This window comes from Ctenopharyngodon idella, chromosome 3 (genome assembly GCF_019924925.1).
Source record: "Ctenopharyngodon idella isolate HZGC_01 chromosome 3, HZGC01, whole genome shotgun sequence".
In the NCBI taxonomy this organism is placed as follows: domain Eukaryota; kingdom Metazoa; phylum Chordata; class Actinopteri; order Cypriniformes; family Xenocyprididae; genus Ctenopharyngodon; species Ctenopharyngodon idella.
Window position 1 is genome coordinate 38,006,051 of NC_067222.1, and position 25,549 is coordinate 38,031,599.

General features: G+C 36.9%; 1 protein-coding gene across 1 annotated transcript in view; it reads left to right on the forward strand.

Annotated features, from left to right (window-relative positions):
- The first annotated feature begins 9,380 nt into the window (after positions 1 to 9,380).
- hs3st2 (heparan sulfate (glucosamine) 3-O-sulfotransferase 2) overlaps positions 9,381 to 25,549 on the forward strand; it is a 32,144-nt gene continuing 15,975 nt past the window's right edge. The window contains exon 1 of the mRNA XM_051889609.1: positions 9,381 to 10,394. Within this exon, the coding sequence (XP_051745569.1) occupies positions 9,874 to 10,394 (521 nt within the window). The 5' untranslated portion in view covers positions 9,381 to 9,873. The remainder of the gene's footprint in view (positions 10,395 to 25,549) is intronic.

Here is a 25,549-nt window from a genome sequence, read left to right on the forward strand (position 1 = left end):
TTTGCATGATTTTAATGTTCATTCTGGTGCAGTGGTGTATGGGACATCCCCACAGCCCCTAGAAGTGGGCACACTGACCCCTCAATTCAGGTTTTTCTGTCTGCAGGTGTCTTGCAAAGGAAGTCGCATCTTAAGGTTTATATCCTACTACAAAAAGTGCATTCGCACAGACTTTTAAATGTGCCATTAAATGTATTTATAGAAGAACCCCAACTGCAGTGTGACTACCAGATTTAACCTTTTGTTTTAATGACAGAAATCCAGAATTGTTAGAAGAAAACATCTCAGCTAAGCACAAAAGGCAAAATTACTATTGAAGGTATGGAAACCCTTTTCCTCCACGTATGAAAGAAAATGTCATAATTATGATGTAAAAAGTTAAAATTATGAAATACTGTCATAATCATTAGATAAAAAGGTGTAATTATGAGACTTATAAGACAAAACAATGACAAGATTATGAGATAAAAAGTCATAGTTATGACATAAAAAGTCAAAATGATGACATACCAACTCAATTATAAAATAGTCTAAATTACGTCATTAAAAATAAGATAAAGATAAAACAATTATGACATAAAAAGTCGTAATTGTGACAAAATGTAAAAATTATGATATAAAAAGACATGACAACGTTGAAATTAGGTAAAGTCATAGTTTTGACTTAAAAAGTCATAGTTGACAAAATGAAAAAATTATGAGATAAAAAGGTATAATTATAAGATAAAATGTCAAAATTGAGATAAAAAGGTGTAGCTGACATAAAAAAAGAGAAAATTATGAGATAAAGACATTTATGACAGTCAAAATTATGAGATAAAAAGTCATAGTTATGACATAAAAAGTCAAAATGATGACATACCAAGTCAATTACAAAATAAAGTCTAAATTACGACAAGTTGAAAATAACATAAAACAATTATGGCATAAAAAGTCGAAATTATGAAATAGCCATAATTGTAACAATGTAAAAATTATGATATAAAAAGACATGACAAAGTTGAAATTAAGAGGTAAAGTCATAGTTTTGACTTATAAAGTCATAAATGACAAAAAGACAAAATTATGAGATAAAAAGGCATAATTATGCGATAAAATGTCAAAATTGAGATAAAAAGTCAGAGCTGAAATAAAAAGTGAAAATTATGAGATAAAGATCACAGTAATGACTGAGTCAGTTATGAAATAAAAAGTCTAAATTACGACATAAAAGTTGAAATTGAGATAAAAACAATTATGACATTATGAGAAACGTTCTCATTTTATGTCACAATTATGAGATAAAAAGTAATTTATGCCATAAAGTTGTAATTAAGAGATAAAAAGATAATTAAATAAAATTTCATTATTATGAACAACATTGTCAAACAATTTCAGGAACAATAGATAACATAATAGACAATATTCAGACAATATATAAATTAATTTCCAGTTTACGATTTGACCATGAAATGTCAATAGAGCTGTTTTAAACCTTGACTATTCCCAAACACATATACATATTCTCAACATAACAAATGATCTTATTGTTGTTTGGTTTCATGTGCTTCCTTTTTAGTATTCATCACCTATTGTTTCTGCAAGGACTTCTGCAGTCTGATTGCACATCACAACCTAAGGAAAAAATCCAGTCAAAATCCATTGAACACAAACTGTTTGCAGTGCAGTTTCTATTTGCAGCCCGCCTGAATGTGAATCACAAGGAGATTGTGCTTCTGTTTCTAGAAGGGACCAGCTCATAACAGCTTGTTTGCTATTGCCATTCAAACACAACATAATCAATTTACATTAAATATGTATGTTGGACTATGAATGTTCAAAAACATTAATTAGGGTTCATTAACCATTAATAAAACACAATGAACTATTGTATTGTAATACAATACAATACTATGCAACACAATAAATTGCTGTATTTCATTACATGGAGAATAAAAGGGATAGTTCACACCTGGTTCCAAACTCTGGTCCATTTTTATTAAATGGAGAGCAGCTTGGGCATTCTGCTGAATCTCTCTTTTTGTGTTCCACAGTAGAATGAAAATTGACTTTGAAAAACGTTTGCACCAACATGATGGGGAGTAAATAATTCCTTTTTTGTTGACTGGCCCTTTAAAACCAGCTTTATAACTATATTCTCTTGCTTTCATGCTTCTGAAAGTAGTTGGACCTCAAGGAAATGTGCAAAGCAGCAAAAGAGAACTAAACTGCATCTTGTAAACCAACATAAAATGATCAATAAACATTAATAATGGCCTTTCTGTGCAAGCAAATGCACGGCGTATAAAGAAGCGAAGATGTGCAAATATGCTCACACCATCTGCAAATCAGGCCTTAATGTGATGATAGTTTCTAATCATTATCCATGACCTCAGCCGCCAAAGACAACCCGGTTAGTTTTATTTGCACAGGGCCAGGCACATATCATTAGAAGAGTCATTTCCAGTCTGGCTGACTGTGGCTCTGTGATAGATGACATCAATGAGCGGCGATTCTCATTTCTCTGCCATTTTGTTTGGATTCAATTTAGTCAGAGCCCACAGTAGATGACACTCCGGTTTGGGCCTGGAAGCGCCCGGTTTCCAAGAGTGTCAGAGAAGCAGATGCTATAAATGAACATGAGAGCGCATTAAAAAAAAAAGAAGCTATCGGGAGGGTGTTGAAATCTTCATCACACCTGTCTAGCGATTATCATTTTCATGAGAATGTAAAAAAAATAAATCTCAAGATGAAGATTTTCAAAGACAAACGTTGGCACACAAGACTCGTGCAGAAAAAAAAAAAGAAGATAATCAGTTTTAACTGCATATTAATTGTGCATTATAATACGGTTAGTTCCTGTCCTTGATTCTGATGGGTCAATAGCTGTGTTTTATTCACGATAAAACACGGCTATGACCGCTTCACCCAACGGTTCTGTGTATCACTACACAACACAACATATGTTTGTTTTCATTGATATTGTTTAATGAAGCTTACTGTATTATGTAGAACTAGAAGAGTATTGTGAGAAAGAGATTGATTGAGCGAGTTTCAAATAGTTTTTGTTTAAATGTCCAATGTATTATCTTGTCCTTTTAACATTTAAGGGGTTTTCCCGTGACTGACAGCGCTAGTCAAAGCATTTGTCAGTTGCGTCTTGTTCTGTGTTCACAACAATTCAGTCTTTTTAATGTAAAAGTCTTCGCTACTGACTGACACACTCTTTGTCACCATCTAATGGCGTAATAATGTAACTTCTGTTGCTGTTCACGGTCAGGGACTACTTTTTTCGGCGGAAGGAAGGCTTTTAGTGATTTTACTTCACTTGCATTGATACATGTATTTCTGGCTTCAATATTTGTATTGTGTGGTAACCGTTTTATAAAAGCAATAAGGTACTCGAGGCTAGTGCTGTATCGTGAATGAGTCACGGCTGAAGGGGCTTCACGTCAGGCCTAACAACGCCCTTCAGCCGTGACTTATTCACGATACAGCACAGCCTCTCGTACCTTATTGCTTACTTATATAATTACATATGCACTGCACATTATAATTTCTTTGTATTAATGTAACAGTGTGCTAAAGGGTGATTTTAATCTGTGATATTGCTAAGGAATCTATTTGGATGATGCCAAAAGCAACTAACCAACCACCAAAATTGATCTGTGCTGGAAAACATACACAGAACAAAATGAAACGGCGTGTGTTGTCTTGCGCATGAACGTCTAAAATATTCCACAGCGTTGAAGACAGCCGAATAAATCTGGGAATTCTGCCAGTCACAGGAAATTACCAAATGCCAGTTGGAGCAGCCGGTCCAGTTAATGATCACCTACTCAGTCTTGATCAAACTCCTGCACTTCAACCATCACTGATAACCATTAAATTACTATAAAATAAGGAGCACTGATAAATAGACTACAAATCGCTGGAGAAAACGGCATTGTAAGCGAATCGACCTAAAATTGTTTTTAATACCAACTGTGTGGGCAGCTCATTCGTAATATATGAGGAAAGCTTTATGACACCCTAATAATTTTTTACAGTGAAGTGTTCAGCCGTCTCATAGAGAGAGACAAGCCAGACTAGATAAATTACTGGCAATTTCCAAGATGACGTTCTGAGATAAAGGATCCTGTGTGTTGTTGTAAGTGTCATTAAACTATCCATCAAAGAGCCAAACCACCCTCGCTGCCCACAAACCATTTACTATTGCTCTAAAGTGTTATCAGTTGAAACGCCTGATGTTTTCTTTTATTTATTTAATTATTGTCATTTTTGTGTCTTTTATCTCTAGACAAAAAAGGTTCAGCTTGACTTATGCTAATCAGGTTTTAAGTTCTCTATTTTATCTTTTTTTGGAAAACCAAAAAATTCTAATTTTAGCAAAAAAAAAAAAAAAACCAGAATCATCTCTAATTGAAGCAGAAATAGTCATTTCTCCGCTGTCTGTAAACTTCACATATATTGTGGGGCTAAAAATGAAGGTGTATGCTGGCAGGTCTCTGGACAGGAATATCTGTAAATATCACTGCCTGCTGAGTTTCCTGCTGACTACTGCCAATACAGACTGGGTGACAATTACCAGGGCTCAACCAAGACTCTGGGCTGATGACCAAAAGGGTGACATTTCTAACTCATGTCCTCCTTTGGTGAGCAAACATTAGTGATCAATGGATCAAAACGGTTCTGATTTAAACAACACAGGGAAAATGTCAGTAACAATTAGTTGATTCGGTCATTGGCAGGCAAAGTAACCTGCTGTTCAATGGCCTTTCCTTGGCGTCTGATACTACCTTTCCCATAATAAAGAAAAGATAGCAACGTTTATGCCTCTAGAATGCCGCTAATGGTAAATACACTTCGGTCGAAACTGTCTCATTTTCCACTTGCAAAGGTTTGAAGCAAAAAAGAGGGTGAGAAAATTTCCTCCAGCCTTTGAGGCTGGGAATGATGCATGCAAGCAAGGGCCCTGATCTTATTACTGTTGAATGATTGCCCGAAACCGAATTCAGAGGAATGAACAGTCGTACAATGGTGATTGGAGCTTAGAGAGAAATGGTTCAGCCCTGTGCAAAAGGTAACACAAAGAGCACACATCTAAAATACCCCATTCCTTTCCACGAGAAGGACTAAACCTGCAGATTGGATTATTTCATTTGAAGAGAGCCAGACATTTTCTCATGCCATTGATTGGTAACCTTGTCGTGATTGGGATTAATCTTTGAAAATTAAACAGGGGAAAAAAATCACTTGTATACAGTTGGCTGCAAAAACAAACAGTCACATTTTTCATTTAGTAGAAAAGAACACTGTGGGTCTAAAAGAACATGAGTAAATACAAGTACAGATGGTTTACTCATCTGGCTTTTAGGTTTTCTGACGTTTTTAATTTTTAATTTTTCATTTGTTTTTAATGTGTTCCTTTGAGGGGTCACTCTGCAGTGTCGCTACTGCAAAAGAGTAAAACAGCTAGGTTATATCTAGCTTTTCTTAGCATCAAGACCATTTGATGCTTGACTAAAAGATTAGTGTGTCTTTTATAAAGGAGCACCATTCAGCACCATGGACAGGGGCATGACGCTTAAATGAGTATGTTATTATACACTGCCCGGCCAAAAAAAGAGCCGCTGTTTGGATTTTAATAGGAAAATACTTAAGAATCTATGAATGGATCATTATTACAGTGATTATTATGTTTCTAGCATGTTATATGTTTGGCAACGGTTCTTTTAACCCTAAAAAATGGAGTGTGTAGCTTTTCATTTCTTAAACAACCATGTAGGAAGGCACATCATGGCCATATTCCAGGATGACAATGTCAAGATTCACCAGGGTTAAAACTGTGAAAGAATGGTTCAGAGAGCATGAAGAATTATTTTCACGAATGAATTGGCACTGACCTTAACCTCAGTGTAAGTTTTTGGGATGTGCTGGAGGAGACTTTACAGAGTGCTCACCTCTTGCATTGTCAGTACAAGATCTTGACCAAAAATTGATGCATTTATTTCCATCAAGAGGTGCATAAGGTCAGTGCCAGTTCATGTGTGAAAATGATTCTTCATGCTCCCTCCCAACAATTCTTTCACAATTTTAATCCTGGTGAATCTTGACATTGTCATCCTGGAATATGGCCATGATGTGTCTTCCTACATGGTTGTTTAAGAAATGAAAAGCTACACACTCCATCTTTTAGGGTTAAAAGAACCTTTGCCAAACATATAACATGCTAGAAACATAATAATCACTGTAATAATGATCCATTCATAGACTCTTAAGTATTTGCCCATTAAAATCCAAACAGCGACTTTTTTTTTTTTTTTTTTTGGCCGGGCAGTGTATTTAAAAGATAGTTGAACCCAAAAAAAAGAAAATTCTCTCAGCGTTTACTTACTTACCTCACTTATCATTTACCAAGCCTCTATGGAACACAAAATATGATATTTTTAAGAATTTTTGTTGGAACCATTATGTGGACAAAAAATAAATAAATTTAAAAACAACAACAACACAGAATAAATAAAGCCATATAGGTTTGGAATGACATGAGGGTTAATAAATGATTTTAACAGAATAGAGTATTTTCAATTTTTGAACATAAAATAAGGTTTTTTGACAAATATTCCAGTGTTTTTGTCCAAATAATGGAAGTCAATGGTAGCTAAAACTCTTTGGTCATCAAAATCCTTTAAACTGGGGAAAAGAATGAGTAAATCATGACAAAATCTTCATTTATGGGTGAACCATCCCTTTAAACGCATATAGAAAATTCTTTGTAATTCCAGTGTTTTGCTTTTCTTGTCAATTTAATCACTAAAGAAAGAACTAAGAAGAAAGTGGTAGTTGGAACAAGTAATGGAAAATACAGAGTAGAATACAAAAACATATTAAATAAACCCCCAGATGTGTCATTCCAGGATATAACCAGGTAATTGAAAATCATTTTGAAATGGCACTCCACTCCTCTGGAAATATTACATCCAGCAGAGTTTGAAATTGTTCCACTAAAAATTAAACAACTCCTTATAGGCTGACCGCACTTTGACCTGGGTTATTTCAGATGATATCTAGCGGCACTAACCTCTGCAGCCAATAACATTTCTATATATTGTAAGGAACGCTCACGATCGCATTCAGAGATATCAGGAATGAGACTCAGAGCTTGGTGGAATGAAAAGGTTAATGAAGCCCCATGCTTAATTGTATCAATGTCATGTGGGCCAATGCTGTTGACCCAATTGATCCACGGTCTCTGATCACATTTCACTAAAAGCGGATTCAGAGTCACAGCAAGGGTGGCTGATTAGCAAGACAGACTCTCTGGTGCCCCACTAATTGGGAAAATTGTCTACAGATAGACAATCTCTCTGTAAACCCCATGCTTTCACTGAAGAGAATAGCTTGCATTACTATATTTACATGCTACGCCCTCTGAGGCAAAGATATTTTTAATGTAAAATAAAAGTAAATACACGCTTGCAAGGCATATTTTTCACTAAACAACTGATAATCCCAATGTGTTCATGTTATTTTGGGGTACAGTGCTCATTTCGTGGTGTCAACATTTGTATAAATATAATCTGCACATTCAGTATTTTGTGGGAAATGTCAAACCGACACTAAACACGATAGTGACATTTGCTGACTGAAATGCTCTTGTTCTCTTGAGCAATCCATGTCTACAACATACAAGCCTTTGGAGATGGCAGAGGTTAGAAATTATTTATTTGCCTGTAAGCAGAAGTACAGGCCACTTAGGATTATATCCAATAAATGCAGGCAACATTAATAATGAGAAGGTGTTTATCACCTTAAGCCTCCTACTCCACTAAGACATCTGGACATTAAAATCCTCCGCTCTGAGAGGATGATTGTAATCGAGGGGATTTCACCTGTGCAAAACATAGCCATTTTGAAACTGTCTCTCTCTCTACAAGAGAAATGAGACCTGTCAACATTAATGTTCCTCTAGACAAACACATTGAAATAAAGCTCTGTGGAAGCAGATTAGTGAATGAGGATTAAGGGCCTGCTTGTCTTGATAATTGTCTTTAGGAAATATTAAAACAAAAGATTTTGCACGTTTGACCTTATTTAACCTTCCAAAAGAGGCTGATATCTCCAAACAACAACAAGAGAGTATTTTCAATCAAAACTTTATTTACAGATGCTTAAATCTGGATGTGAAAATTAACACACACAGTAGGGTCCAAAAGCCTTTTTCTCACCTGGGTTGGGTTTGCTTGTACTATTTTTGGTAAATGCAAAGACCTTTTCACATGTAAACTAATATGAATAAGCCTCAGACTGAAGGAAACACAAATTCATGCCAGTACAATAGAGGACGCAGCTCAAATAAACCAAACTAAAAACAAAAAATAAAGTAACTTGCGTTACTTTTTTTGAAAAAGTAACTCCGATATTTTGTAGTAAATTTAAAAGTAATGTGTTACTTTACTAGTTACTTAAAAAAGTAATCTGATTACATAACTTGAGTTACTTGTAATGCGTTACCCCCAACACTGATTATCAGCATAACAATTTGAGTGAAAAGATGGATTGGACAATCAGTAACACTTTATTTTACAGTGTCCTTGTTACATACTATAGCAATAACAGTAAATTATGAATAATTACAAGCAACTAACCCTAAACCAAACTATCCCTAACCCTATGTACATGCTGTTGATTACTGTTACTCAGTTCTTAACTGTATAAATACACCGTAACAAGGACACTTTAAAATTGGGTTCAAATAATAATAGTGTAAAATAGTGTAAAAAAAGTGAAACTGAATATTAACATAAATTAAAGAATTGCTTAACATTTATGTGCCCCCCTTTGTAAACACTGTTTGAGGTTTATTCATTCATTTAACTGGAATAATTTGAAATAACCAATCATGTGAACATGTAGCCAACAGATGCATCTTTTTCTGAGCAACAGTAAAGTCAAACTAGAAATTTGAGGCTGAAATAATGAACAAAAACACCTTTTTACTTACGTTTAAAAAAACGTACGCAATATTAGGCTACTGTGAATAACATCATTTATTGTGCAAATAGCATCCTCTTAACACTTCTGGTCTGAGAATCTCATAAATTATAGTTTTAAGAGGAGAGTTGTTTACTTTCAGGTCTAAGAGAAGTAATTTTGTAAAACATAATTTAATATAATTGAAGAATCGATTAAGGTTCCACTCCATGGTTGTAAGCAGTTCGCGGGGCAAATGAGAATTTAAGCAGAATAATGGCACTTAGTGTAATGGCACACGCAGCTGGGCAGTACTCCTTTAAAAAGACAAACGCAAGAGGAATATGAAAATATGACATGACGTCAGGCGTCGTCTTTAAATATTGATCTCGAGCGCTTGACTTCCGCAAAGCCGCTCTTGAGAACTTTAGAAAGACACAAACATGAGCTGAACGGAGAGGGGGAGAGCGCTGCGCGGCTTCGCGTTGGGAACTTGGGAGCAAAATGTGCCTTTTAGACCTGGAATATGCGATTTCCAAAACGGATTACATTTAGTAAGATGTGTCACATTACCAGGTCAAACAAAGGGATTACATTAAACATTTTCAACTCTATATCAGCACAGAATCAAGTCCGTTGCGGAGGTGATTTAACGTACAAAAGTGACACGACGTTGAAACTAAAGGGCAGTGGAATTACATATGTTGTTTGCTAATTTGGGAACTTTGTCATCTTATTGATACCTGTTCTTCTCAGACTTTCTGTCATCTTATGTGTCCGGTCGGAAATATTAACTATCATTTTCCCAAATGAGATGTAAGTTCGCGCCTTCGGAGTTGATGGGGAGCACGAGACAACCAGCAAACCTCACTGAGAAACTTACGGAGAAAAACATGCCGTCTTTTCATCCATGGAGACATGGCATATAGGTTCCTCTCCAGCCGAATCGTGCCATCCTCAAACAGATTAAGCAGAAGAATTATTTTTATATTCACTATCTCTTTGTGTTTCATGTATCTATGCTACAGCATCCTCTTCTGCTCCGGTACAATCATGCCTAACCAGAGATTGGAGGATCACCGCTGCGTCCATCTGAAGAACATGGGAAGTAAAAAACTTTTACAGAAGTCACATTATTGCACTATATCAGCGAAAGCGAGAGTTATCTCGGATGAGACGAGGGCTGTGGGTCTCTTAAACCAAAGCAAACATTCAGCCTTTCAGAAAACACAAGATGTGGTAGATCACAAGCAGAGTAATAACAGTAATTCGCCAAAATACGGAAATAAGAAGTTGCCCAATGCACTTATAGTTGGCGTTAAGAAAGGAGGCACCAGGGCAGTGCTGGAGTTCATCCGGATTCATCCAGATGTTCGAGCTCTTGGGACTGAACCACATTTCTTTGATAGAAACTATGACAAAGGATTGGACTGGTACAGGTAGGGTTTCTTTTCCTGGCTTTTTGCATTGGTATTCTGAATAATAATTGAATAAGGCAATTGTATTATACAATAATAATAAAATTTCTTTATTAAATTTACACAATATTACACAAGTGTATTCAATACTACAGAACAATTGCAAGAATTATATTAATATTACTAGTAATAATGAACTTAATAACTTAAGTAACTTGCAGTTCAGACAAATATTGGCCTGTTAGTAGTTTCTTTTCCACCCATGAAAATACTTCCAACTTCCAAAAGAAGAAGTCAAGCTTTACTGTATGTCATCAAGCAGTGCACAGACTAAAAGCCACACTGGAACTAATAATATGAGCGGAGTGGAGTGGCACAGATTTCTCTTCCCGGCTTAAAAAGCTCTTTAAAATCAGCATGAAACAGTTGCAATATTCTTTTCTTCCCTATTGTGACGTACAGTATATACGCGTTAAACAGCTTCTCAAACAAGAAAAAAATGTAGGACGGGACTTGATTTTGTCTATTGGGAATTGATTGAATTGTTGGATGGTTGTGGTTTGCTATTGCTATGATCTCATGTGAGTGACAGGTTGATCCCACCTTCGCGCCAGTAAACACATCATTAGAGAAGAGATTTCACTGCAAGACTGAGGGGGAAGTTATTTTGATTAAATATTATGCAGACACTTGAATTAAAAATAATAATTATAACAAAACAATTATGTGAATGTATAAATCATTTATACTAAATACTACAATATTTAAAAAAAAAAATGAATTGCAAACTTTGATTTCATGGTGACTTTAATCACTTTAGCTCAAGCTCCACTCTGGGTTTTACATGCCATTACTAGTGAGAAAAACCTGATCATGGAGAGAGATGAGAAAACAACGTTAATTTTTTTTCTAAACCTGTTAAATGTTCACTGATGCTGTTTACAAGAAAAAGAAAAACAGTTGTTCCACATTTCCAAAAAACCTTTTTGCTCCAGGCAAGCTTCATTCAGCATTCTGGGAATTCTTATCAAATTACCCATAAAATTATGTGAAATAGCTGTTTTATGTCACAAAGAAACTGTGCTCAGTATTCTGAACATGCCAAAAGTTGTACAAACTGTTTGTATGACAGTGGTAGTGTGCATAAAAAAAATATTCAAAATATTTCTTAAAAAAAAAAAAAAAAAAAAAGGGAAGCTATTCCTTGGATAGCAACCATTATGATCGAACATAATACACCGTTCGGGCATAAATTTATGACCACTGACAGGTGAAGTGAATACCACTGATTATCTCTTCATCACGGCACCTGTTAGTGGGTGGGATATTTTAGGCAGCGAGTGAACATTTTGCCCTCAAAGTTGATGTTTTAGAAGCAGGAGAAATGGGCAAGCGTAAGGATTTGAGCGAGTTTGACAAGGGCCAGATTGTGATGGCTAGAGGACTGGGTCAGAGCATCTCCAAAACTGCAGCTCTTGTGGGGTGTTCCCGGTCTGCAGTGGTCAGTATCTATCAAAAGTGTTCAAGGAAGGAACAGAGGTGAACCGGCGACAGGATCATGGGCGGCCAAGGCTCATTGATGCATGTGGGGAGCAAAGGCTGGCCCATGTGGTCCGATCCAACAGACGAGCTCCTGTAGCTCAAATTGCTCAAGAAGTTAATGCTGGTTCTGATAGAAAGGTGTCAGAGTACATGAGTGTACAGAGTGCGTGTGCGTCGCTTACCTGGGGAACACATGGCACCAGGATGCCTATGGGAAGAAGGCAAGCCGGCGGAGGCAGTGTGATGCTTTAGGCAATGTTCTGCTGGGAAACCTCGGGTCCTGCCATCCATGTGGATGTTACTTTGACACGTACCACCTACCTAAGCACTGTTGCAGACCATGTACACCCTTTCATGGAAACGGTATTCCTTGGTGGTGGTGGTCTCTTTCAGCAGGATAATGCGTCCTGCCACAAAGCAAAAATGGTTCAGGAATGGTTTGAGGAGCACAACAATGAGTTTGAGGTGTTGACTTGGCCTCCAAATTCCCCAGATCTCAATCCAATCGAGCATCTGTGGGATATGCTGAACAAACAAGTCCAAATCATGGAGGCCCCACCTCGCAACTTACAGGACTTAAAGGATCTGCTGCTAACATCTTGGTACCAGATACCACAGCACACCTTCAGGGGTCTAGTGGAGTCCATGCTTCGACAGGTCAGGGCTGTTTTGGCAGCAAAAAGGGGGACGGTGGTCATAATGTTATGCCTGATTGGTTTATATATAAACAAGCAAAAAACTAATTTAATTAAATAATATAAATTAAAGAGCCACTCAAAACTCTCAAAGAAAATGTAAATTTTAAGCAAAACACATTCTTCAAAATTGCACAAATTTGAAAAAGAACAAGAACTGCCAAATGGGTGAAATGTCATAAAGGGAATATCAGCAGGGTGCAAAAATGATGAAAACTGCCTTTTTGTGGTGGCAGGAAGACAAGAGCTAAAAACTCGAACTGCTGACAAGGAGATGTTAGCAGTAAGTCATACTGAGAGAGCAGGAATGATAGCGTTTTGGCCAGAGACCCAGAGCGGAATGACACAGAGTGATTGCAGTGTTCGGTTTCAGGGGGAAAATATGCAGATAAAGGCCAATGGATCTCTTTCAAGAGTAAACCTTCCATAAACCCTGCCAGAGTAAGGCATGGATCATATTGATCAGTGGGCAGATTAAAATCAACTCCTTCCTTCCTTCTTCCCTTTCTACTGATGGGCTGCCATTCAAATACCCATCGGGGAGCCGTTCGACTGTGCGAGAAGTCTGTGTCAATTCTGTGTGGCGTGTAGGGCTATGGCGCAGGGGTCTCTAGGAGACAATATCACCCCTCCCTCTTTCAGCACGGCGTCTGCCTGCAGCTCAGCTTCAGTAATTACACACACACACACATCACATCCCAGCTCAGACAGGACAGAGAGCGAAAGAGAGGACTCCCCATGGGCCATGTCCAAACGTGAGGGGGAAAATCCATAGAAGCCAACAGTACATACCTGTGTGAGAGCAGCCCTACAGCCATTAGCAGGTGTTGCTGCTTGTTCAGTCTGCTCGTCATCTGGAAACCACAATAAAACACACTCCTCCTCTGTTTACGTTCGTTTAGGGGCAACTCCACTCACCCACAGCCTTCTGTGCTTAAATCAATTGAAGCGGATGTGTTTGTGAGATGTGCGGATCGATGCTAGTCCCTTGTATTTGGACACGGGGAGAAAAAGATGCGGGGGAAAAAGATGTAATGAGAAAAAGAGCCGGGATGAAGGAAAGATGAAAAGGAATTCGGAGATGTTGCTCCGTGCCGTGTGACTTCTAAAGAAACAAATGCCCACAAACAAGCTATTAATAGAGTAGATATTTTCTTTGTAAACTACAGCAAACTACCCCCCTATTATACAGTAGTTCTTGTGATACGTATTAGAAAAAGATTGGATGCCAGGAACAGTTTGCATATGGCTTTCCTGGTAATGATGTAAATAAATTAGCCTTGATATATATAGCCTTGCTACTTGCTTGTCCTTCGGTCATTCACTTGTCTGAGTAAAAAAGTTACTTGTCTAGGGAAAAGATTATTATATATCATATATTAAAGATGACATAAATATATATATATATATATATATATATATATATATATATATATATATATATATATATGTATGTATTTATAATTTATGTAATCTTTAATGTAAAATTCTTAAAGGGATAGTTTACACAAAAATGAAAATTTGCTGTTAATTTGATTGAAGTGTTATGATGTGAAGCAATCGGTCTGTGAAAGAAACTGAGCATTTTATTTTTACAACATTAATACCTGTATGGTCCTGTTGCGTTCACGATAGTCTGGAGTGCGAGGATTTCAAACGTTGGGAATCTGTGAAAATCTGTGAGATTGCGCAAGCGAATGTAATCTTTATATATGTGTATAAATATATATATATATATATATATATATATATATATATATATAAAAGTTGCATTACATAAATGAATCACCAAGCAAATTTCAGCTAAAAATGTTATTTAATGTTCTACTGAAGGAAAAAAAGTCACAAACATCTTGGATGGCCTGAGGGTGAGTAAATTCACAGCAAATTTTTGGGTGAACCATCCCTTTAAGTTTTGTCAATAAAATTTAATTACAATAATAAGACACTATAGGGATGTTACCAAATGAAATCATTATCAACAAAATTTGCACTGCAGAGGAACACACAGAAGCTGCATCTGGAATGGAGCTCAGAAGTGGCATGAATGCATTTACATTGCAAAATTAAAACTGCATAAATAATGTTTTGAGGTTTATGATTTACTTAAAAATATAAAATTTACATGTTGGGAAAAAATGCAATGATACTTTTAAATATGAAACTAAACCACCAGTAGGTGGCGGCAAGAGACTGTCTTATTAAGGGAGTCACTGAGTCATTCATTCAACTGATTTGTTCAAATGGCTGATTCATTCAAGAATGAAGCAAGTGACTTAACGGGTCATTGTGTTATTGACTCACCTGATTCTTTCAAAAACATTGAAACATTCTGTAATGAAACTCCGCTGTGTTTTGCTCGGACATGCACAACAGTTCCGCTGTGGCTTTGTTTGGAACTATGGTGAAATAGAGCAAAAATGGTCTATATTTTGTCTAAAATGCAAGTCACTTAATACTAACTACTTGTGTAATGAATTGTAAATGAAATCAATGTCACATTTACAATCATGCTGATATTTGGGAAAACAGCACTCTTGGTCATGTGATGATGCTTTACTATATCATATGTAATATATATGGATAGTTCAGCCATGAAACTATTTTCACGTTCAGATTGGTTGTTTCAACGTAAGTTTAACAGCCAATCAAATTTATGTATTCATTACCACTTCCCTTTATAACCATGAGGCATCCAAACAGACTATGCAAATTCTTATTCTAGCCCTCCTCCTCCCCAGCACCACCTGCCTAGATCTGGTATGGGGGGGTCTCCCTCTCTCTAGCAAAATTAACATGTTTTAAAACATGCTACTTTTTTCCAGTCAGGAAGGTAAAACTCTCTTTCACTTCCCACTTCAAAAAAATAACATCCCAGCAAGCGGACAAGCGTTAATGTCGAGCACCCATAGTACCATGCCTATAAAATTTGCACAAGCACACATTAACACAAATACACAGCTCCTCTTATTCTCACACTAAGAAACTCATCAATACTATTTGTGGACAGGTTAATTAAAATGCCACAGAGGCCAAGACACTGAAACAGTCTCCCTAATCCTCACTGAAAGCCATTTTATTTTAGCCACTGACATCTTGCAATAAGAGGACCAATAAGGGCTGCAATAAAGGGCAGGAGTAATGAGAAAGATGAATTGGCTGATTAAGTCAAAAGTTCCTTATAAAGCCCCTTAATAATGTGTTTTAGAGTCTTGTTTTTCATTTTACTTCAATCTTTGTCTTGGCAGGGCCCATTCATTAAATTCACGTAGCGTTGTTGAGATTACCCCTGGGTTTTTACTAGAAGTTGTCCTAGATGGAGTAACAAAGTCCTGGCTTGAAATAATAAGATCTCTTCTTTTAGCTAAAAAAAGTGCAAGGTTTCAAGACAATTTCAATAATTGTTGAGTTTTGTGTGCTCTACCACTCCGACGAAGCGTAAGAGAGACACATAATACATATGTGGTGATGCTCATTACTTTATTTTTAGAATGGACAAGGATCCTTATGGCCTCATTTGTTGTAAGCAAACCTGTTTTCCCATTACGAGTGGACACTTGTGAGCCTGCTGATGTAGGTTTCATATCCAAGCGGTTCATCAAATCAAACAAATATTCTGCACTACACACCATCTAAACTTAAAAGGGCATCTGAATTCTATTGATTTTATTATAGTTGGAAGTTCTTCAAGAAGATTCCCTAAGAAATCCTCAGATTGTAAGAGACGTCTTTTAACATTTGCTGGAGCCAAGAAATTCCTCCTGGTCTTCCATTAATTGGCTCGAAAGGGAAAGGAGCAGCGAAACACAACAGTCAGAAAGGTTGACGAGGACAGAAAGTTGGACAGAGCTTATTTAACTGGGAAAACCGCACATTTCTCCATGCACACGAGAGACCTTTCTATTCCCCTGCATCACTAATGGGAATTGCTAATTCCAGCATGGTTCAGAGAGTTGTAGATCTTCCTGTAGCATTAATTACCTACACAATTCTTCCTTGGATGTACCCCAGCAGGGAACGGCAAGCTACCGAGATGTTTTGATTTGGTGATTTCAGTGTAAATTACTCATTAGACTTGAGTGCCACTAGCAAGAGCGGCGAGTAAATATGAGCTACTCCGAGAAAGTGCGTCTACCGATGGGAGTCCATTATGGGACTGACTGGATTAAGGATGAATGTTGAATGCTCCGAGTCACTCTAGAGACAAACCACAGAACCGCTGAAGAGCTGAAGGTGAGCGCTCAGATTCACTTAGAATACTTGAAGAGAAGCAGTCATCATATATTATCATACATTATGCCATTCCACAGGCCCTTTGCTGTGCAAACTAATTTGTGCATATACCGGGCCTATACAGCGCATTCACCCCTTTAGAGTTTAGCACATTTTATTGTGTTACTCTGTAATGCAAAATTTTACGGTTCTCGGTACCAATTTCGGTACCACAGCAAAATCTGTTGGAACTATTTTACTATTTTATATAGCCTATTTTAAAAACATATTAAATATGGTAATCATACATATAAATATTTGGAGCGTGTGTGTATGTTTGTGTGTGTATATATACCTCAATGAAATAAATTGAAAAATAAAAAAATTAAATAAATGCTCAAACATCCATTTTGTAACAGACGTGCGTGTTTATTTTAGCTATTCCTTCAGTGAAACGACACACTACAGCCTGTAAAACTATGAAATAAATATCAGTAAATAATGGTAACCTAAATAATAAGAAAGTTAAATATTATTTTTAAAAAAACATTGAGAGGGATGTGGGACACGAGCAGGAAAGAGACCATTTCTCTTTAATAATATCTTCATGTTATCTCCTGATGTTACAAACAACTGACACTTGTTGTAAAAGGTCTGAAGAGCGAGTTTTATCTTCAGACATTCAGGCTATATTTGATTTTGCGCTGCCAGAGAAAGCGAAAGTAAAAATCACCGGCGTGTGTGAAACGCGCTATATAATTAAACTTGACGCGCCTTATGAAGTCTAATAACAAGCACAAACTGTGTTAAATAGAAATTGATGTGCAAGAAAAAAGGTTTCTTTTCTACAGTGTTTTTTCTACTTTACCACAGTAAAGAATGTGAATATAATAGGCCTAAAAGCAAATCCCCTGCGTGAGTGAAGATTTGGGGAAAGAAACAGAGTTTCCATGTTCAGTGGAATAACTAGGCTAATGGAATATTGTTAAATTCTCTGCTAATCGGGTGACCAGATCGCGATTCGCAAAACAGAATACAAAGCTTAAATTTATGGACTCACGTAGGCTACCTCTCTCATTCGGCATGAACCAAAATGTTTCCATGGCTGCGATGTCACATTTAATTGCTAACCTATTATTTCTTTTGTAAACAAAGCTTTGTGCTCCACTCGTGTCATATTCACGTAAAATACTGGCACAGCCCTATCAGTGGGTACCGAATATACCCGGATTCTCGGTACTACCAGTACTGCAGAAATGCAGGTATCGTCACATCTTCAAAATTTCAGTACCGACTCGGTACCGAAGTACCGGTACTTTTGACAACACTACATACACAATAACAGCATCTGAGACCACCAGTGCAGCTGAGGTGTTTCACGTGCAGTAAAAACACACCTGTGTGTGGGAGTACATTTCTAGGAAAATTGTTCACCATAAAGACCAAGGACATACTTCATAAACCTGCCTTGTACAGTGAGAAGAAATCTTTTGTTGGAGAAATTAAGTCTCTTGAACCTTTAACATTACATTCTGTGTTTCGTGATAACCTAACATCGCACATTAGAACAAGTTTTCATGCGTGAATGCTTCAAAAACATTCTTTTTCCACATATTGTACATTGTTGAAGCACCTCTCTTCCCAGTAACGCTGTGTTTAATTCCTATCTCTATGAAGCCCCTCCTCCTGAAAAGCACAATGTGCTCTGATTGGTCGGTTGGACCAGTGTGTCATGATTGGTCAACCGCTTCCAGCATGTATTAAAGCAGGGGTGTCCAATCCTTCTCCTGGAGGTCCACTATCCTGCAAAGTTTAGCTCCAACCACAATTAAACCCACCTGACCAGCTAATCAAGGTCTGCATTGATATGCTTTTGCATATGCTTTTGTACTGACAATGTTTGCAAGCAATGTCGACAATTCCAAAGATTTTAGATGAAGGCAACTTAGGGTCAACACAAAACTTTCAAATATTATTCTAATATTGTATAATGGTAGCATTTTTTGTGGATGCTTCTCAATTCATAAAGATGGGGGAAATGAATTGAGCCGCAGAAAAAAAAAAATCTAGAGAAAAACGTGCTGCAGTCTGCTGAAGTACTGAGACTTGGAAGATGATTAATCTTCCAGCAGGACAATGGCCCAAAAATATACCAAAAAAAAAAAATATAATAGTTATACTGGAGTGGCATAAAGCAAAAAGAGAGAGAGAGAGAGAAAAGTTCATGCTTTAAATTGGCCCAAATCAAAGTCACTCCAGATTAATTATTATGCATCTGCAAAATGACTTGTTATTCATAAATTTTCCCCATCAAACTTGGAGCATCAGCAGTTTTGATAAGGTGAGCAGGCATGTTCTGCATCACCTGTCTCGACCACAGAAAATAACTGCAGGAGTGAAGATGAGGAATGCTAAGTTAGGGGTGTAACTGATTGTAGTGGACCAGGCACCACGGTTCTGAGCGCACGCGATTCACAGATTAATTGTGATGTTTAACCTTCATAGAGGTTATAATTTGCACGTTTTAGTGAGTTTACAGCATTCAAGCAAGTAAACAATTGAGAAAGAAAACGGATGCGTATCATTATATTGGATCCGTGCTTTAGCTCAACTTAAAGTGACAACAGCCTAATATACTTTCTGCTGTCATCAATGATAATCAAACAAAAGGCAAAAAGAAAATAACTTTTGTAGCTTTAACAAAGATTAATTATATTTAGTTTATACAGTGAAGCAGTGTTATTTTACAGTCGATTTTACAATTTCTGTACCTAAATACTGTTAGTCCTATACCTGAAAAACTTAAACACTATTTTTTCATTTGTTTCTTTGTTCTATTGTATCTGTTTGTTTATGTGCTCTTATTCTAATACCAACTTTTCACTTGTCTTTAATAATGAAATATTAATAAAAAAAATATTGTTTTTCATTAGTTAGGCTAGTAGCTTTTTCTGTGGTGTTCTTTAAATAATAAACAGAAAGCAAAATCATATCTGGGATACACACACACACACACACACAAACTGATCTGAAAAATGATCCGATCCGTGACTCAAAAAACAAAGTATGATCTGACCCGTGAGTTTTGTGATCCAGTGCACATGTATTCAATAATTATCTATTTTTTTAGTCTTTAGTTCAATAAAATGTGTGGATTTTTTTCCCTTTGACATCATACTGTACTCTGTATCGATGTGGAAAAAATCCGAGACTCTATAGTGCATATATGGGCACCAGAGAGAGCTATAGATATCATTTATCACTTTTTCAGGCTCCAGTGCGTAAATATAACCATTTCCCATTTTTAAATCAATTCACACGCCAATGCATATTCACAAGTGCACCTCATGGGAGAAGATGGCAGTGGGAGATGGTGTGCAGTGAAGTTATTTGTTGCTACTGGATGCCATTTTAGTCATGACTTTTTTGGGAATGGCTACAGTGTCTTCCATTGTACACATCATCTATGACCATTACCCTTAAGTAGCAACATCAATAAAATGAAAAATTGCTCATGAACACAGCAGCAGACAGAGTATGTTATTTAAGGCTTCTATTTTAATGCTAATAGACAAGACTATCTAATTTTTGTCTGAAGTGTAAAGTCGTTAAAGTGACAATTTGCAATGAAATTCTGTTAAGATCACGCTTTACTTGTGCTTCAATGGATCACGTACGAGATGAAGTGCAGGTATTCTGTGTTGCGTTCAGGTGTCCTTCCAACCATTTGCATTTCAGCCACATACTGAGTAAGCCTGCTTCTTATTATTCCATGGTAATGTTCCCATTATATCCTGCAGCTTTGCAATGAACCCTTTAAACCAGGAGAGAAAAATAGCTCTGAGGAGGCAAGTAAACTGAATACGAAGTTACACCAGACTGGAATACCATGACACAAGCATGCTGCTTACATAGTTTGAATACATAACACTCTGGATGCAACCCAACAATGAATTACATGCAGCAATCTGAAACACTGACACAATTAACTAAAAAAAAAAAACTCACCAGAAAATGTGCAGTTTGCTAGTCTCAGTTTTGGGAGGCCATCCATAAAGCATTTTCTTTGTGGGTGGATCAAACCCATTCCCCACTGGACAATGAAAGCTTTGGATGTCCTCCCTTTTCACTTCCACAGCCTTCTGAAGTGCGCAATGCTCTGTCTTTGGCTTGGAAATGAATGATAACATATTGTGTTTTGACAATGCCACTGATACAAGACTGAAATTAATTGGGATAATGAAGCAACAATACCATAAAACTGTAATCGTTGACATAAGTTTTTTTTTTTTACAAAACCATCCTACACAGTTCTCGGCTATGTGAAATTTGAAGCGATTTAAAATGATTTAAAGTTATGAGTATGATTGAGAATACAACAATATTTTAGACATATGCTGTGTCCCAAATTATGTACTATATACAATGCCCAGCCAAAAAAAAAGTCGCTGTTTGAATTTTAATAGGCAAATACTTAAGAATCTATGAATGGATCATTATTACAGTGATTATTATGTTTCTAGCATGTTACATGTTTGGCAACGGTTCTTTTAACACTTAAAGATGGCGTGTGTAGCTTTTCTTAAACAACCACGTAGGAAGACACATTATGGCCATATTCCAGGATGACAATGTCAAGATTCACCAGGGTTAAAATTGTGAAAGAATGGTTCAGAGAGCTTGAAGAATCATTTTCACACATGAATTGGCACCTCTGAGTCCAAACCTTAATTTCATTGAAAGTCTTTGGGATGTGCTGGAGGAGAATTTACAGAGTGCTCACCTCTTGCATTGTCAACACAAGATCTTGACCAAAAACTGATGCACCTCAGATGGAAATAACATCACAGCATTTATTTTCATCGAGAGGTGCATCAATTTTTGGTCAAGATCTTGTATTGACAATGCAAAAGTCGAGCACTCTGTAAATTCTCCTCCAGCACATCCCAAAAACTGGCACTGAGGTTAAGGTCAGTGCCAATTCATGTGTGAGAATGATTCTTCATGCTCTCTAAACCATTATTTCACAATTTGAGCCTGGTGAATCTTGACATTGTCATCCTGGAATATGGCCATGATGTGTCTTCCTACATGGTTGTTTAAGAAATGAAAAGCTACACACTCCATCTTTTAGGGTTAAAAGAACCGTTGTCAAACATATAACATGCTAGAAACATAATAATCACTGTAATAATGATCCATCCATAGACTCTTAAGTATTTTCCTATTCAAATCCAAACAGCGACTTTTTTTTTGGCCGGGCAGTGTACTATGCACTCTTAGGGCTGCGTTCCAGTTCATTTTTTAAGCCCTTCCCTCGCTAACTTCCCTCAGTCTCGTTGACTCGGATGTACGTCATTGCTTACGTTGCATGAGCGCCCACTACTGGCGGAACCCTTGCAATGGGCTGAATTGGAACGTCCTAAGCCCTTGATCACTTGGAATCCACTATGGAGTTGATTTATTATTTAATTTTTTTTTCCCTTAAGAAATTGTTTAATGCAGCATTCTATATGCATATAGGTATGTTTGGGTTGTTTTAAATATTAAAAAAATAAATAAATAATAATATATCATAGGGTTGTTTGTGGTGGGTAAATTAAACGTGATATGTGGTGACATCACAGTCGTGTTGCATTGTGGTATATGGAGCTGCCTGAAGTGTCAACGTGATCTCATGAGAATACGTGTGTATTTTTACGTAAATTGTGGTTCTACCACACGTACATTTACTTACGTTTTTATACACACAAAAACGTACAACATTGACGTATTTAGAGGACTAAAACGTAAAAATACTTACGTATTAACAGCAATAAAACGTAAATCATGTAACGTAAAGTGTGAATATATATGAATTCCCATGTATTAATATTAAAATCGTGGCTTTAATGATTTAATGTTGTTTTTAGTCGAATTTATTGAAAGCAGTTTACTCATCTACTTAATATGAAATAACAATTCTGTTCGTGACTTGTGCTGCTCGTTTCGGAGGATTGCATAATGTTAAACAAGACTACAATTTAAAACCTTATGTATAAATTTTCTGTAATTATTTAACCATTTTGTAATATTTAGTTTGTTTGCTGTGCGACACAGAAGGCGTTTTCTCCTATGCAGTGACTGACAATACAACCATAAGATACACCACCGAAGCACAACATAAATTCACAAATCACATCCATTTTATTTGTTCGCTGTACTCCCAATCTTTAGAATCCATATGTTTGTAAGGAACAGATCCAAATTCAGCCCTTTATCCATCGATCTTCATTTTGATTCTCAGCAACAGCTACCGTCACAGTCAAAGCTCGCGCTCGTTATGATTCAAATTTGAAAGTAGAGCCACCCTCGAGAAGTGTTACGACATGGTTTACGGCACTGATATCAAACGCTCATTGGTTCTCACCTGCTTCGTCACAGATTGTGACATGCCGTGTTTCAGTGGATTGACATTTGAAATGAGTGCGCGCCTTCACGGAGAGAAGCCGATTCATCATATTTTCATGGATTAATACGTTAAATTCTGCTCTGTACCCTATAAAAACTATTACCGCCAGAGAAGAGTGACTGGAACTCATCATCATTTGAACTACTTTTGGTACCACTTTTGACATTTTCGCAAAAAAAAAAAAAAAATTATTGTGATTACGCTTGTTTGTCTGTCACTCTTTTATTTATATTAGTAGGTAGTTTAAAGAAATGGTTATGGGTAGGTTTAGGGGTAGGTGTAGGATTAGTGGCTCAAAATATCGTTTTAATGTTATATTTTTACTAAAATTGTCATTTTCCTACACATTTCTGCCCATTATGTTTTATTCTTTTAACATTCTGTATAAAATGGGTAGGTTTTTAGGTTCGGGATGGGGTTTAGGGATCTTACATTTATCTACAAAACGATAAAAGGGAAATTATACATATATCTTTAAGACATGATAAGATTCGTAAATATTTTACGTTTTTTTCGCTGTAAAAACGTAAGTATTTTTATGTTTTAGTGCCATAATTACGTCAATATTGTACGTTTTAGCACCTTTCTAAACGTACAAAAATGTACGTTTTGTGTCTTTGAAAGTTACGTATTAATAACTACGTATTAACAATGAGACCAGGCTGGAAGTGTACATATGAAGTAGACTCACTCCCTCAGTAAAAATGGTCCGATGGTCTGTCCATATAAACTTCCCTCGTCCACTTCACGAAGTGGAACGCATTTCAAAATGGCAGCAGGGATTCCCCCAAGGGGAAGTGCTTAGGGAAGTTCGCGAGTGCTTGTCTAAAAGTGGATCTGGCTATGATCTAGTGCAGGGGTTCTCAAACCTGGTCCTCGAGGGCCACTTTCCTGCAGAGTTTAGCTCCAACCTTGAAAAAACTCACCTGCCTGTAGCTTTCTAGTAATCCTGATGAGCTTAATTAGCTGGTTCGGGTGTGTTTGATTAGGAATGGAGCTAAACTCTGTAGGACAGTGGCCCTCGAGGACCAGAATGCCTGATTTAGTGTATGAACTTTATAAGGTTATTTTGCCTTTAAGCATTGGAGTCTGGTAGCCCTTCCCCTCGACTACGTAAGGAGAGCTGTGATCGTTGAGTGCATGAAGTGACCAACATTCCACACTTTGTTTTTTGAGCTAATTAAAGGGATAGTTCACTCAAAAATGAAAATTGTCATCATTTACTCACCCAAGTAGTTTCAAACCTGTATGAATTTCTTTATTCTGCTGAACACAAAGAAAGATATTTGGAAGAATGTCAGTAACATTGACATTCATTCAATGTTTACTACCATGGTAGGAAAAATAAATACTATGGAAGTCAATGGGGGGCGAGATCTGTTTGGTTACTGACATTCTTCCAAATATCTTCCTTTGTGTTCAGCAGAACAAAGAAATTCATACAGGTTTAGTACTACTTGAGGTTGAGTGAATGATGACAGAGTTTTTATTTTTGGGTGAACTATCCCTTTGAGTGTATCATTCGGGCATTTCAAATGCATGTGTTCTTTTTGGAATTTTCAGTGTGAAAACTATTATTTATCCTACAAAATGGCATGGAATAGTGCATAAGTATGCAAATTGGGACGCACCTATAAAATATGACGGTCGTATTTGACTTCAAATGCGTGTGATGTTGTGCATCGCATGTTGAAATGTGAGCGTTGGACCACCGTGCTCTGAACTGAAGCCAGTATCCAGGAGACATCACTTCTTTGAGCTCTCCTCCTCCTCTCAGGGATGTATCTGAAGTAAATGAGACCAAAAATACTGTGGCACTGCTGAGGTGCAAAAGATGTTTCAGTTCCAACACAAATGAGTTTGGAGATTGACAAGTCTAGGTTCTTTCATCTTTTTATAGTCTCTGTTGAGGAGCTCTTTGAGCAACTACACATGAAGTCTGCCGACGCACAGCTCTGAATCAAAATACACAGTTTCTTGGCGAGGTGTATACGGTAAAGTTAATTTATTGTGCGGCGGCCTTGCGGTCTATTTTCGGGTAGTCGATGGTCTAATTGTTCACGTTCTTTCTGGTCAGATCAATAATACCAACAGATCGTTATTGTTTAATTTCATATGTTGCAATTACGGCAAAGACGTCGCATGATGAATCTATGAGGGCAAGCGAGTCATTTGTAAATGCACATTGAACATGGTGTGTTGACAAATGTATAGCAGTGCTTTAGCATGTATAAATCATTCATTAGAAGTGAAGGGCTTGGAGATGAATGTGTGGC